Here is a 14504-nt window from a genome sequence, read left to right as displayed (position 1 = left end):
TTCCCTGACACAGTTCTGCTTTGGTTGGGAGATTTCTGGGGAAACCGCAGGGTTCTGCCCAAATGGGAACTTGACCTCTTCCTTCAGGTTGGGGAGTATGCACACTTGCCATGGACATTAGGGAGAACATTCACTCACATGCTCAACCTCCACAGCTGCCCCCATGGCTCTCTCTGCTGGGTTCTAACTTGGGGCTTAGCATGCCAGGTGGTTTGACAGAGTTGGTGGGATCAAGCGCCAGGGGCATGGGGCTGGGCAGAAGAGACAGGAGTGGGTGGGGGAGAGGCTGGGACCCAAAGCAACCTTGGCTGACCCCATGGTGAGTCCCAGAGCCAGTGCAGCTACAGAGATGTCTGAGTGAGACCGATGGCCAGGCCACTGGGAAGGACCATGACCTCAGGAGCTGCCTTTGCAGCTCACATGGCCTCTACCTCTGTAGGTCTGCATGCCCAGTACCAGGGCACCCAGCCACATGGCTTCTCCGAATGCAACTGGATAATGACCCAACCTCACTTCCTTCTACCCCACTAGGAAAGGAAGCATCATAGCTGTCCTGGGCCTGGCTCCCTATCCTCCAGAGAAAAGTGACTCCCTGACTCCCCTGCCTCTTACCACCTGGCCACCGTCCCCAGGAGCTCCTGACCCAGCACCTAGAGCTAAGTGATCCAGGCTTTGTACCAGCAGCCCCCTCTACCCAATGCTCCCTGTCCCTTCCAGCCTGACAACTCTCTCTCCTCCTCCCTAAGTGGCCTTACTCTTGTCCCTGTGGCAGCTGCATCCAAGGATGGTTCCCCTACTGCTATGATTGCACCCTGCCTGGTGTTCATGCTCCTTTCTGCTTGGCTCCCATCCCTGGGAGCTCCTGGGAGACACTTGGGATGCCACATCAGCACCAGGCCTAGGGCACACTCGGGATTCTGTGATGGTCCAGGAATGTGACCAAGCAGCTCCAGGAGAAGGCACCTTTATTTATTTATTTTTTTACATTAGATTTTACTGGTAGATTTTGGGTATACACAACAATCACATTCATCATGTAGAAAGTGGACCTGTATATGATATACATTTTTCCACATTTCCCTACCCTCCCTTTAACCTCTTTTACACTCCGTCCCCATTTACCAAGCTTTGTTTCTGTGTTTTCCTTCTTTTCTCTTTTTTTCTTTTCCCTCCTTTCCTTTTCCCCTCCCCTCTTTCATTTCCCTTCTTTCCTTTTCCCCTCCCCTCTTTCTTGTTCTTTGAACATTTTGCTCCTATTTCAAAATACATTTTGGTCCTTATTTACACTTTTAGTTTCTCACACCAGAGAAACAATGCAGTATTCATCATGTGTGTCTGATTTATTTCACTTAAGAGTATGGACTCAAGGTGCATCCATTGAGAATGCATCTTTAGAGGAGAACCAAGCTGACTGCACAGCTATGGCAGGAACCAAGAAGAACAAGGGCCACTTGGGTGGGGCTCTCAGCAGCTTTGTACCCATAGCTCGTGGCCAGCAGCTATCCTTGGTGTCTGCACCCAGAGAGCTCACTGTGCCCATAATGCATGAGGCCTCAGGGTCTTTTAGCCCACAATGGGAGCCTCCCACCCACAGTCCCTTCTGGGGGAAGGGGCTTCCACTTCCCCAAGTGGGGGGGAATCAGTCTGTGTTCCTCTCCTTGGGACTTTGCCTGAGATGGCCTCATGCATGGTTGCTGGCCCTCCTGCACTCCTCCATCCTGGAGTACTGTCTTGGAAGAGTACATGCCTGAGGCCCTGGGACCTTCCTGAGACACTAACAACAGCAGATGGACTGAGGAGCATGGACTCTGTATGTGCTCTGAAGTATAGGTACAAATAAGATCCTTGTATGTGTGCCTACATAGGAAAACCCTGAGATAAGCAAGTGTGTGTGAAGGCAAGCTGGAAATGCTGAGTGTGCTCAGGCCCCACTGAGGGAAGGAATAGATGGGGCAGGGCCAGTGCAAGGAGGATCCTCAGCCACAGTGTACAGAATTGCTCAGGCTTTTGAAAGAGAGCCACAGTAAGGAACACAGAGAAACAGGTTTTCCAGGACAATGTGTTCCTTCACAGTGTACATGCACTGGAAGCTTCTACCTTAGCCTTTCCCTTTCTTATAATAATTATGGTGAAGTAAACTGCTGTCCCATCAGTGAGATATCCATAGAAATTTGAAGAGTACCAACCTGGGAGTTGCTGGATTCTGATTTCACCCCACCAAAACCAGTGCTCACAGGCAGACTCTGAGCTTTGAAGTTAAAGTTGCATAGAATCTGTTCCTTATTCTTCTATCCTTCCATCTACCTACCCATCCACCCATCTATCCATTCATCTATCCATCCATCCACTCACCTATCCATCTATCTATCTATCCTTCCTTCATCCACCCACCTATCTATCCATCTATTCATTCTACCCACCTATCCATCCATCTATCCATCCATCCACTCACCCACCTATCTATCCATCTATTCATCCATCATCCATTCATCCATCCACCCACCCATGCATCCATGCATCCATCCATCCATCCATCCATCCATCCATCCATCCATCCAGCCATTCATCCACCCACCCATTTAAGAAACCTTTTTTTGCACACAGAAGTTGATCCAACCTTATGGCCTTGGTTCCTAATTAGAGGAAAGGAAGTTCTCTTAAATTCTCTGCTCCCCAAAGGGAAAATCCATTATCAGTGATGCGGAGGATGAGTACCTGACAGGTATGCACTCCATAAGAGCCCAAAAGGGAAATTATAGAAAGGTCCAAAGAAAACATCTTTGATCCCATGTGCTTAGCTGTTCCTTCAGACATCCAATCATAAAGACAGAGAAAATGTACAAAAAATGGTAACAGTCACTGTGATATTTTAAAATGTTGGTATTGGAGGGCTCAAGTAGTATGAAAAATGGAGAAATGAAGCAAGTTGAGACCACACATTCCCAGAGCATTTATACTTCTTGCTTTTGAATTTGTTGTGAATTCTGCTGACTGTGACCACGGGTTGCTTAAAATTACACCATTTACCTTATTTAATTTTCTTCTGCAGTCATAAATATTAATTAAATGAAACCACACAGAGGCTGCATTTCAATCCCTTCACTTCCTGAGGACCATAAGCAATTAAGAACCGTGGCAATGTAAGTGCTATCTGGTTCTCTAAGTTTGCCCTGTGATGCCACTTTTTTCTTTAATATTAGGCCAGATTTATCAAGTCTTGCTGGTTTCTTTTTCCTCCCTAACTTCTCCAGCTTGTGGGTGTTTCTCATCTGATTCCTCTTCCTACAAATAGGGACTCTGTTCCTCCAGGGAAGGATTTGCTCGTTTTCGCTAAAACAAGATGTGGAAAAGTATATGTTTCACTGAAGAAGGACAGAAATATTTGTGTGTGGCATAGCAGCTAACCAGTGGCAAAGACCACATTTCTCTGTGCTTAAGATTATTTCATGGCAAGGATAGAAGAGATCTTATGAAAAGTAAGACAGGTACAAAATAAAAAGTGGGAGTCCCTTCTCATCCCTCCCAAGGCCCAACTTCTAGGGGTATCAAAGTTGAGAGGTTGGTGTATAAACTTCAAAACTTCCATGGACACTGATAGGATTTATGACTATAAAAATTAAGTCAAATTAATCACATTCTGCAACTACTTAGGCACTATAAAATGGTTATGTGCTGGGCTGTAGCTTAGAGTTAGAGCACTTGCTTAATATATGCAAGATCCTGGCTTCAATCTGTAGCACCACAAAAATAAATTTATTTTATTAAATTAGGGTTGGGGATATAGCTCAGTTGTATAATCACCTACCTGGCAAGCCAACATCTTGAGTTTGATTTCCAGTACTAAAAAAAAAAAAATTAAACTAAAAAATAAACTATTATTTTCTGTATGACTTAAAATCATCCTTATTACTGTTGTACAATGCTCCATAATAAAGTTATGTTATTATTTATTTAACCATAGCCTTCCAGAGTGAAGATCTTTGCAGTCTGTAGATAATCTACAAACACGCACCACACACGCATGCTCACACATCTACACAGCACAACCACAGGTTCCAATCACTTGGACGCTACCTGTGCACATCTATTTCCCTTTCTTCTGAGCTCCTGATCACTTCTCTCTCACTCATGGAGGTCTCCTGGGCAGGAAGAAAACATCACAAAGTGGCTCTTGGTCAGGGGGCCTGGCTATGACCAGAAGGCAGGGTGAGCGGAGGCATCTCTCCATCCTGTCCCTCCAGGTCCCTACATGGGAGGCCTTCATGACTCCAGGTCTGACAGGCACACACACACACACACACACACACATACACACACACACATGCACACACACCACAGTCCCCATTACTCTTCCAGAGCCCAAGTGCTAAGGAAGAGGAGGTGGAAGGAGCTCTTGAGAAATGAATATAAAAAGAAATCCTATATCCCTAAATTTAACATGGTGAAAGGGAGGAAAGAATGAAAGAGATAGAAAGAGAGATAGAGCCACCTGCCCTCAATTTTACCTAACTTAGGAGGACTGTGGAGTGGGTGGAAGTCTGAGCAGGCCATGTGCTCAGGATGGCCACTCACTGAGGATCCTCATCATTAGCATCTAGTTAGCACTTGATTTGGAAGGCTTGGGAGGATGGATTTGCATGTTTCACACCTAAGGTACAGCTAAGCTAGAGATGTGGAGGGTGGGAGCCTCCCAGACCTCCCTGGAGAGGACCGTGCAGACTTCTTCCCCACTCGCTCACAAAACAGCAAGCACCATGGTGTAGTCCTGGATGTTAGATTTGCAGAGCAACCTGCAAGTGAGGAGCAGTTGGCTGTGAAAGGCCCACGTAAAAAATGAGCTTTATTTTCTGTCCATTTCCATTATGGGAGCCCAGTGCATCTTCACCCAGTACCTAGCCTGCTTTATTGTCCCTAATCCATGTACCTTCAAATCTGATGTTGGCTAAGTCATCAGCATAAATGCTTCATGGCTCTCAAGAAATTCTCCACAAGCATTTGTGAACATAAAGAGTTTACCCACAGAAAAGGCTCTCTTTCCCTGTTAGCAGTTCACGTATGGGAGGACGGATTCCCGCAGAGGACTCATCACCAACAAAGGATACCAGCTGCAAATAGAATGAGCTTAACAAGAGTACCAGAATTCCTAAATTCTCACTTCTGGGACTCCAATTTTAATTCCTAAATATTTCTTGTTACACCTACTGGAAGATTTGGAGGCACACCAAGGAAAAAGGTTGTGTTTGATAGGGGCTCATTGTAGGATCTTGGGGTTCAGTCAAATTTTGTGAAAGAAAATCCCTCCCCGAGATGCCTTCCAAGGAGATCCAGGTCTTCTCAAAGGGGCAGACAAATCTCATTCTAAACTCTATCCCGCAGTGACCTACTTGATGCTTTCTCTTCCTCTTTCTGTTTTGTTTCTTAAATGAGCACTGGGATCAGGGAAGAGGTTTGGGATGTTGAGGAGATGGTAGGCCTTATGCCTGCCAGAGTGGATATCCATGCAGGCCAGACGGGCCAGTGCCTCGTCCTGCTGCAGAGGCCTTCTAGGGCCTTGGCTGGTGGATGGTGCCGTAGCAGGGGACACCTGGTTGCGCTGCTGCTGCCCCAGGTCCCCCTTCCTCCTAGGTCAACCTGGGAGGTCCCAGTCTCCAGGGAGCATGGGGCGGAGGCAGGAGGTGGGGATCTGAGGTAGAGGTGGGTGAGGCAAAAAAGTAGGTTGGGCTGTGTGTGTGCGCATGTGTGTGTGCGCGCGCAAGTATGTAGACATACATGTGTGTGTGTGTGCTGGAGACTCACTGGAGGGTGGGCAGAGAGCAGCAGAGACAAAGTGTGATGAAGGGTCAAGCTCCCCACCTGTGCTCAGTGGGCCTGAGGTGTCTAAGAGCCACCTGCATGGCCCTCAGGAAGGCTACTCCACCTGCTGATCGGAACCTGCATTTTAAGGAGGTCCGCAGGGATCCCTATGCGCATACAAGTAGGAGGGGGCGGGTCAGGCCTGGGTAATCAGCCCAGCCCTGCAGCCCCTGGTGTGCTGACGTCCCTATCCTGAAGCTCTCACTCCAACCCCCAGCTCCTCTGTCTTTCCCCTGGAATTACCCTGGTAAACTGAATTGACAGGGCTAACAGAGACATACATCCTAAACACCAAAATCAAGTCTGTCATATGTAGCCCATAGGTCTATGGAACCTCTTCTAAATCAGCTCCCTGTGTGACACAAAAAGTGAGTCTGCAGCACTTCTGTCCTTAATAAAATTTGCTGCTTGCCTTTTGGCAGGAAAAACTGAGATTTCCCCCAAGAATAACACGCGAGTGGGTGAAACAGCTCCCGGCCACAAATGCAGAAGCATCTAATTTAAGCATCTTTCAAAGGAGACTTTATTCTCACTCACGTTGGCATGTTATTATTGCTACTAAAATTGTCATGTCTTTATTTTTACTTCTTCTAATGATCTCAATTACCTGCTGTAAGAGGCCCACACACCCGAAATGTGCTAAAAGGCAACAGCAGAGGGCAAGATGTTGAGCATACACCAGAACTACATATCAGTTTCTGGGCCCGAAAGGGCTGAGCTCAGCTTCCTGTGCAGAACTCTGCAGATGGGAGTGGGATCATGGGACACCCACACCCACAGGCATGAGCAGCCCATGCCCATGCCTAGCCTTCCCAGCAGCAATCAGGCTCTGCAGGCAGGGAGACGTTTATGTGTAAATGCTGCTTCTCCTCATCCAAAGAGAGGAGGAAGCTTCTGCTCTCTCCTGTGTGACAGACGGACCACACCAGGAACCCCACACTGTGGTTGCTGTGGATGCGTCTTTTCCTTCCTTACCTGCAAGGAGAGCTCACCCTGTCCACCCGTGGATTCCCATAAAAAAAAAAACAACACGGTTGCTTTTGTAGGACACAAAGCCCTTGTTAGTTTGAGTGGTGGCTGCTCTCATCTTTTGAGGATGATAACTGAGTGAGTATATGTACAATTTATTTTGCCACAGTTTCCTTAACATGAGGACTAATCACCTTATTGCACATTTCACTATAAAATAATAAAACAGAATGTAATAATGAAACAACGATATGAAAACAGTACAACTATACTGGAGGAAAATGAAGCCGGAAGATACAATTCTATCACCGGGACACAATCAGGGTTTTTAAAATCCTGCTTTTGGTTTTTGGTGCTGGGGATGGGTCCCGGGGTCTGCCCCGCTCTGCACACAGTCCCCACTGAGCTGTACCCCCGGCCTTGTTGGGGTCACTGCCGTCGCACTTGTTTTAATTTCTCATTACTTTTATTTGTGTCCCTTCTTTTCTTGGCCCTTGTGCAGGAGCAGTAGATTGTTTATTAAACTGCTACTCACATCGCTCCGACCCAGTAATTGCTTGTGATGAAACCGTCTCAGCTCACTGCTCCTCAGCGGCCCTCCCTGCTGCTGTCTGGACCCCGGAAGGACTGTGAAAAGCAGCATTAAGGTCTGAATGTGCGCTCAGTGCCGAGCAGGCACATTCTTGATGGCCTGAGTTTTAAGAAATCACCTACCTATAGGAAGTAAGGTGCTGATTATAATCTCTGACTCTCTGCACACCCCTTCTTCCCTGAGACTGGGGATTTGCCCAGAAAATCCCACTGGGAATTAGGGGATGTGTGCGCGTCTGTTTTCTATCACTAAAAAGCTTGCTCAAAAGTGGAAAGGCTGCTTTCACAAACTTCTAGTGACATTTCCACCTCTCCAGTCTTACCCTTGCCTGCAGACTCCCAAGGAAAGGTCCTGCACAAGTTGGAGCCTTGAGCCCGGCCTTTCCTGGATATTTACTCTCTGAAGAGCTTCAGCACTTGGAGTATTGATCAGCGGAATCAGCCTTTTATTATTTTCCCTTTGCTGTTTGACGGGCTGCGGTTTAAGAGAGTCGGTTCCATTTATGACATCCCCTCCAGCTAGTTTCATTGGCAAAGGGGGTTCTGAGAGGGATTTTGCTAAGGGACACAGGATCACAGCTATCTTCCAAGGGGCCACAGAGGTGGCCTGGATTTGAGCCCAAGTCATAGCACCCTTTGCTGCCACAGCGATATCCAGAATAAAATCAAACTCTGCAGCCTAGCACAGTCGTTGGTTGTAAGGCAGCTTCAGTACAGAGACAGAACAGAGCTGGAGGGAGAGGAAGGGAAGGAGAGGACCAAGGAGAGCCTCGTGGGTCTCAGCCCTAGGTGAGATCTAACGGAAGAGGGATCAGGGAAACATCTGTTCACAGCCCAGCTCCTGCAAACTTTTTCCTGGAGGGAAGCTCCCGGAGCAATTTACAGCATTCCAGCCTGAGCTTCCGCGCCAGAGGTCTGAATAACCCTTTACAAATCCAAGCTTGGAGGACCCAGGTGTGCAGGGGGAGGTGGTGCCCCAAAGCCCAACACTGGGGAAGGCCAGAGAAGCCCCGGCGTTAGGCCTTCGGTGCGCTCCTCCTTGCAGCAACCTGCCTCCCTTGGGGACGCAGGGCTCTGAGACCGAGGGCTAGCTTGACTCAGCCCATCCGAGCTTCTAGCGTCCTGCGGGGCAGGAAGCCCTGTTTTGGTTGAGCAGAATTTCAAGGAGCTCCAAAGAAATGCATCCTGGGAGGTTTTTGGGGAGTGGATCGGAGAGACCTGGAGAAGATGCCCAGGTGCCACGGCTGCGGGTTTGGAGCGTGGGCCCAAGGACTTGGGTGGGTCCGGGGGCCCGAGGGGCCAACAGGGGGCGCGCTGTCACCGTGGAACTGGTGCCCACTGAGCCCGGATGTCAAGATCTCCTCTCCCTGGGCCTGGGGCTTTTTTGGCTTTTGGAATAATTTCTAGGACTAAGATTTCAACCAGAAGCAACACCAGAAAAGGGTTGCGGGAGTCTTAGAGCTCCCAAACATTCCCTTTACAGTACACAGACAGGACCTGACCAGAACGCTCTGGAGGGTTCAATTCCAAAGTCACAGAAAGCTGCCCATTTGTTGTGTTTTTATAGCTGGCCTTTGCATGCCCAGTGTGGGGTGGAGGGTGCACTGTATTTAGGACTTGTGTCGTGTGGTCTGTTGCTGTCTTCCCACCCTGGCCTGCACAGAAAGCTTTGAAAAGCAGATCCTGCCTGTAATTCTTTGCAACTCCCTTTTCCATATTCTGGGTGCGCTGATGGCAGCTCTCCTCTCCCCAGGACCTGCTGGAAGATGCTAGGCTCTCAGACTCCCGTTTGGCACCCCACCTTCACCACTATGCTTACACAGCTGGGGCCCACGCTTCCACTGGACTCAGACCTTTGCTTGGGGTCACCCTGTACTCACTGTGAGGCTTAGGAATGCCCTCCCTACAGATTGCCCAAAACATGTACATTTTGGTGGCAAAGGATGCCTTCATCTGGAATTTAAACCCATGCAGCCCCAGGGGTCAGGTCTGGGGATGAGGCGCCCCCGTCTGCTGAGCTGCCTGCCCACCTTCCAGCCTGACTCTCAGCAGGCCCGTGTTTGCCATCTTCGCTGTCTGCTCATTGCTTTTGCTACCCTCATCCTGATTCAGGCCAGGTGGGCCAGGCCCACTGTCTCCTGTTGTGTCCCTATCTCAGAGGAGTTGCAGGGCCAGGTGCTCCGAATCAAGAAAGTAAGCGCTTCCATCTCTCAGCACCCATACAGGTCCCTCATCCAGCTCCTGGCTGGATGAGGCCCTTGGTGGCTATGGATGGCTAACTCAGGACAGGCAGCCCTTCTGCTGGGAGCTGGAGGGGTAGTAAAGTATGTGGTTGCTGAAGTTTCTGATTTTCATAAAAAGCCCATATGGTGGGCAGAGAAGATAGGGACCATCCTGAAACCACCCCATACACCCTTCATCGATCCCTGTTCTCTCTCCCCTCCTGTCCCACCCCACCTGCCCTGTTTGTTTTAATTAGGAAACACTGTGGGCACCTTGCTCAGGACCGGAAAAGTCTCTCGACTGTCAGAGAAATCGCAGCCTCCTAACGGTTGGCCGCAGCCAGCCGACCGGGGCCGCGGGCGGGAGGGGACGAGGCGGCTGACAGCGAGGTGGCCAGGTCATGCGCGAGGTCGCGGGCCGCTCGGGACCTAACTGTCACCGGGCAGGGCCTGCTGGGAGCCGCAGCGGGCGAGTTCAAGGTGTGTACATAGTTTTTCTAAATAAGACAGTGTTTTGCAAATGGGCTGTCACCTGCTTGCTGTTTTGACAGAGAGTGTGCAAAGGAACCAAAGAACCGGGATAAATAAATCCGGCTTCACCGCGGCTCCCCGGGGCTGCGAGGCCGGACGCGCTTTTGGACGCGTGCACCGGGCGGCGCTGGGCGCTGTGGGGCTGGGCCGGGAACCGCCCCGGGGCCGATCGGGTGGCCCTTCACTGTGCCTTGGCACACGGTGGGAGCCCGCAGGACAAGGGCTCGGCCCGAGCGCCTCTGCGCGCGCCTCCCTGGCAGGCCGGGATGTGGGGCGCGGGGCCCGGGTGCGAGGCGCCGAGGGGCAGGTGCGGGACGCCGGCCTGGGCTGAGTCTCACCTAGGTGTGAGCTGATTATTCAAATGGGCTGCCCGGGTCTGGGGATTGGAGGCCCGCGCCGCGCGCCGCGCTATATCACCAGCCGCCCACGTCACTGCGGCACTTGTCCGCCGCGCGCTCCACACCTCCTCCCCCTCCTCCTGCGCTCCCCCCGCCCGCCCCCGCGTCGCCAGCTTCCCGCCGCCGCGGGGCGGTCGCCACTGCCTGCCTCAGCCTCCTCTCAGCAGCCCGGAGCGCGGAGCGGCACGGCGCGGGCGCCCAGGCAGCGGGACTCGGCGCGGCCTCCGGGGCTCCTCGGCCCCCGCCTCAGCGCCCACCCGTGCGTCCTTGGCCACCGCCCGGGCCGGCCGGGATTGAGCGGCGCGGTGCGGCGGGAGCGCGAGAGCGGGGAGGAGGGACCCGGCCGCCGGCGGCTTTTTTTTTAAGAGGGTGGGGGTGGGGGCTGATTGCCGGTCGTTTGTTGTGGCTGTTAAATTTTAAACTGCCATGCACTCGGCCTCCAGTATGCTGGGAGCCGTGAAGATGGAAGGACACGAGCCGTCCGACTGGAGCAGCTACTACGCGGAGCCCGAGGTGAGCGCGCGGGATCGGGGCTCAGCGGGCGGCGGGACCCGGGATCACGGCCCGGCGCGCACCGCCCCCCACCCGGCCCGCGCGACAACCGCCTTTTCCGCCCTCCTTCGACTCAGATGGGTCTCTTTTTTATACGACACACTGTTAGCCTTGAGATAATATTAACTTTGTGATCAAATATTGACTTGCGGCGCCTCCAAATCCTCTCCGTGGCCGCGCCACGCACTATCCTAACAGAGTTATGTTTGGCGGCGCGCGGCTGGGGAGGGGTGGGAGGTCGGCCGGAGAGGGTGGGGGGCGGAAGAGGAGAGGTGGGCAGGAGACGGGCCGCGGTGGAGGCAGAGTCTCAGACTCTACACAAAGAGAAAGAAAGTTGGCGGCTGCAAAGCTCCGCCGCCAGGGTTTCATCTCCAGCGCTCCGAGCCTCCCCCGTCCCCCACTCGGACCCGGGAACAGCGCCTGGGACTCGCGCAACCCCTGCGCTCCAGCTCCCCCGGGACAGGGAGGGAGTCCTGGGAGGAACACCGGCAAGAGGGACCCTGGGACACTCTCCACTTGTGCCACCCCAGGCGGTGTCCCAGTGCTTCCTTTCTGGGACTAGAGGTGGCCATGTCCAGGGACTCCGGGCTTCGGCGCCCGCTCAGGGTGCGGGCGGGAGAGTTTGGGGCGAGTCTGGAGAGGGAGAGCGTGCTGAGTGCGCTCTGGGAGGCCGCTGTCTCAGGATCTGGGCGAGGTGCAGAGGCGCTGGGAGCAGGCTATACGCCCGGACCAGTCGCGCGCCGCCGGCCACCTCCCCAGAGGTAAAAAAGCGCTCCGAGTCCGGGGACTGGGGCCCAGGAAAGGCGCGTCCTCCCGCGAGGCAGTCCCAAAGTCGGGGCCGCAGTTGGATGGGCGGCGGAGGTGTGGGCACCCTGGAGGCGCGGCGCTAATGCTGTCCCCCTTCCCGGCTCTGTCCGCAGGGCTACTCCTCCGTGAGCAACATGAACGCCGGCCTGGGTGTGAACGGCATGAACACGTACATGAGCATGTCGGCGGCCGCCATGGGCAGTAGCTCGGGCAACATGGGCGCGGGCTCCATGAACATGTCCTCGTACGTGGGCGCTGGCATGAGCCCGTCCCTGGCCGGCATGTCCCCGGGCGCCGGCCCCATGGCGGGCATGGGGGGCTCTGCCGGCACGGCCGGAGTGGCGGGCATGGGCCCGCACCTGAGCCCCAGTTTGAGTCCACTCGGGGGGCAGGCGGCAGGGGCCATGGGAGGCCTGGCGCCCTACGCCAACATGAACTCCATGAGCCCCATGTACGGGCAGGCGGGGCTGAGCCGCGCGCGAGACCCCAAGACCTACAGGCGCAGCTACACTCACGCCAAGCCTCCCTATTCCTACATCTCACTCATCACCATGGCCATCCAACAGAGCCCCAACAAGATGTTGACACTGAGCGAGATCTACCAGTGGATCATGGACCTCTTCCCCTTCTATCGGCAGAACCAGCAGCGATGGCAGAACTCCATCCGCCACTCGCTGTCCTTCAATGACTGTTTCCTCAAGGTGCCGCGCTCCCCGGACAAGCCCGGCAAGGGCTCCTTCTGGACCCTGCACCCCGACTCGGGCAACATGTTCGAGAACGGCTGCTACCTACGCCGGCAGAAGCGCTTCAAGTGCGAGAAGCAGCTGGCACTGAAGGAGGCGGCGGGTAGCGGCAAAAAGGGCGCGGGGACTCCGGCCACCCAGGCCCCGCTGGGGGAGCCCTCTGGGCCTGCCCCAGAGACGCCGGTGGGCACCGAGTCACCACACTCGAGTGCCTCGCCGTGCCAGGAGCACAAACGTGGGGCCCTTGGGGAGCTGAAGGCGCCCCCCTCCGCAACGCTGAGCCCCCCGGAGCCCGCGCCTTCCCCGGGGCAGCAGCCCTCGGCGGCAGCACACCTGCTTGGGCCGGCACACCACCCTGGCCTGCCGCCCGAGGCGCACCTGAAGCCGGAGCACCACTATGCCTTCAACCACCCCTTCTCCATCAACAACCTCATGTCCTCCGAGCAGCAGCACCACCATAACCACCACCACCACCATCAGCCGCACAAAATGGACCTCAAGGCCTATGAACAGGTGATGCACTACCCCGGCTACGGGTCCCCCATGCCTGGCAGCTTGGCCATGGGCCCCGTCACGAACAAAGCGGGCCTGGACGCCTCGCCCCTGGCGGCGGACCCTTCCTACTACCAGGGCGTGTACTCGCGGCCCATCATGAACTCCTCCTAAGAGGACTGCTGCAGGCCCGCCTCTAACAGCTCGGTGCAAAGGACAAGAGACAGAGGAAGCCGGTAGAGGCTTCAGGGAGGGGGCTTCCAAGAGGTGCAAGGGAGGAGAGACCCAGGAGGCCTCTGCCCCACACAGCCGTTCTGTCCTGGCTCACGTTCTCCCTCCGCAGCCTGCGCTCCCCACGGAGGGACACACGAATGCCCATCTTTTCATATAAGAAAGGAGCGGGAAATAGGAAGCATAAAAAAGAGGAAAAGAAAAAAAAAGCCTTCGGTTCCCACTACCCTGTAGACTCCTGCCTCTCTAAGCACCTGCAGACCCCGGATTTTTGTTGTTGTTGTTGTTCTCCTCCATTGCTGTTGTTGCAGGGAAGATTTACTTTAAAAAAAAAAAAAAAAAAAAAAAAAACAAAAAACTTTTGTGAGTGACTCGGTGTAAAACCATGTAGTTTTAACAGAGATCCAGAGGGATGTACTATTGTTTAAAAAGACAGAAAAAAATGATGTAAGGGTCTGTTGTAAATGACCAAGAAAAAGAAAAAAGCGCATTCCCATTCTCGACAAGGTGAAATCCAGGTCTCGGGTCTGATTAATTTATGGTTTCTGCGTGCTTTATTTATGGCTTATAAATGTGTATTCTGGCACCAAGGCCCAGAGTTCCACAAATCTATATTAAAGTGTTATTGCCGGTTTTATCCCTTGAATCTTTTCTTCAAGGTTTTCTTTCTTTCTCCTCTTTTTCTTTTCTTTTTTATCTGACTTTAAAAATAAACAGATATAAAATGATTCCAGGGAGGGAGGTAGATCCTGGTCGGTGGTAGGGTTTTGTGTGGTTGGGGGGAGCAAGCCGGTGTTGTTTTCCCAGCATTTTATTAAAATGTCAAAGTTAAGCATTTTTTTTTTTTTTTTACCGTGAGTACACAGCACCCACTGCCAAGTTCCAGTTTCAAAGCTCCTGTCCCTCTCGTCACACCTCCGTCCTTCCACACCTCCATCCCTCCATCACCCGCTTTTCTAAGCACATTTCAGGGTAATGAGGGCTCCAGCCCACTCCCTCCCACGTCCCAGCAAGTCCAACCTCATGAAGCACTCAGCCTTGTCTGTGGCCATGCTTTCAATTTGGACTTTAACTGTACACATAGTGAAACACAGTCTCCTGCGGCACCATTCTGG

General features: G+C 52.9%; 1 protein-coding gene across 2 annotated transcripts; it reads left to right on the top strand.

Annotated features, from left to right (window-relative positions):
- Positions 1-10067: 10067 nt before the first annotated feature.
- On the top strand, positions 10068-14221 carry Foxa2 (forkhead box A2). 2 transcript variants are annotated; one of them, XM_005380958.2, is made up of 3 exons: positions 10068-10115; positions 11008-11077; positions 12037-14221. In XM_005380958.2, the coding sequence occupies exons 2-3, from the start codon at positions 11009-11011 to the stop codon at positions 13330-13332; spliced, it is 1365 nt and encodes a 454-aa protein (XP_005381015.1). In that variant the 5' UTR covers positions 10068-10115; position 11008; the 3' UTR covers positions 13333-14221. The 2 variants fall into 2 exon arrangements, with proteins under 2 accessions (XP_005381015.1, XP_005381014.1); XM_005380957.2 differs by lacking the exon at positions 10068-10115 and having other exon boundaries at positions 10906-11077.
- The last annotated feature ends 283 nt before the right edge of the window (positions 14222-14504 follow it).

The sequence above is a fragment of the Chinchilla lanigera genome, unplaced genomic scaffold, assembly GCF_000276665.1.
Source record: "Chinchilla lanigera isolate Chin_1 unplaced genomic scaffold, ChiLan1.0 scaffold00014, whole genome shotgun sequence".
NCBI classification, from domain to species: Eukaryota; Metazoa; Chordata; class Mammalia; order Rodentia; family Chinchillidae; genus Chinchilla; species Chinchilla lanigera.
Note: the sequence above shows the minus strand (reverse complement) of the source record. Positions and strands in the feature narration are given on the sequence as shown.

Coding starts and splice junctions, on each gene's coding strand:
- Foxa2 (XM_005380957.2), top strand. CDS start 10,991: ATGCACTCGGCCTCCAGTATGCTGGGAGCCGTGAAGATGGAAGGACAC. Junction 11,078..12,036: donor GCTACTACGCGGAGCCCGAG/GTGAGCGCGCGG, acceptor CTCTGTCCGCAG/GGCTACTCCTCCGTGAGCAA.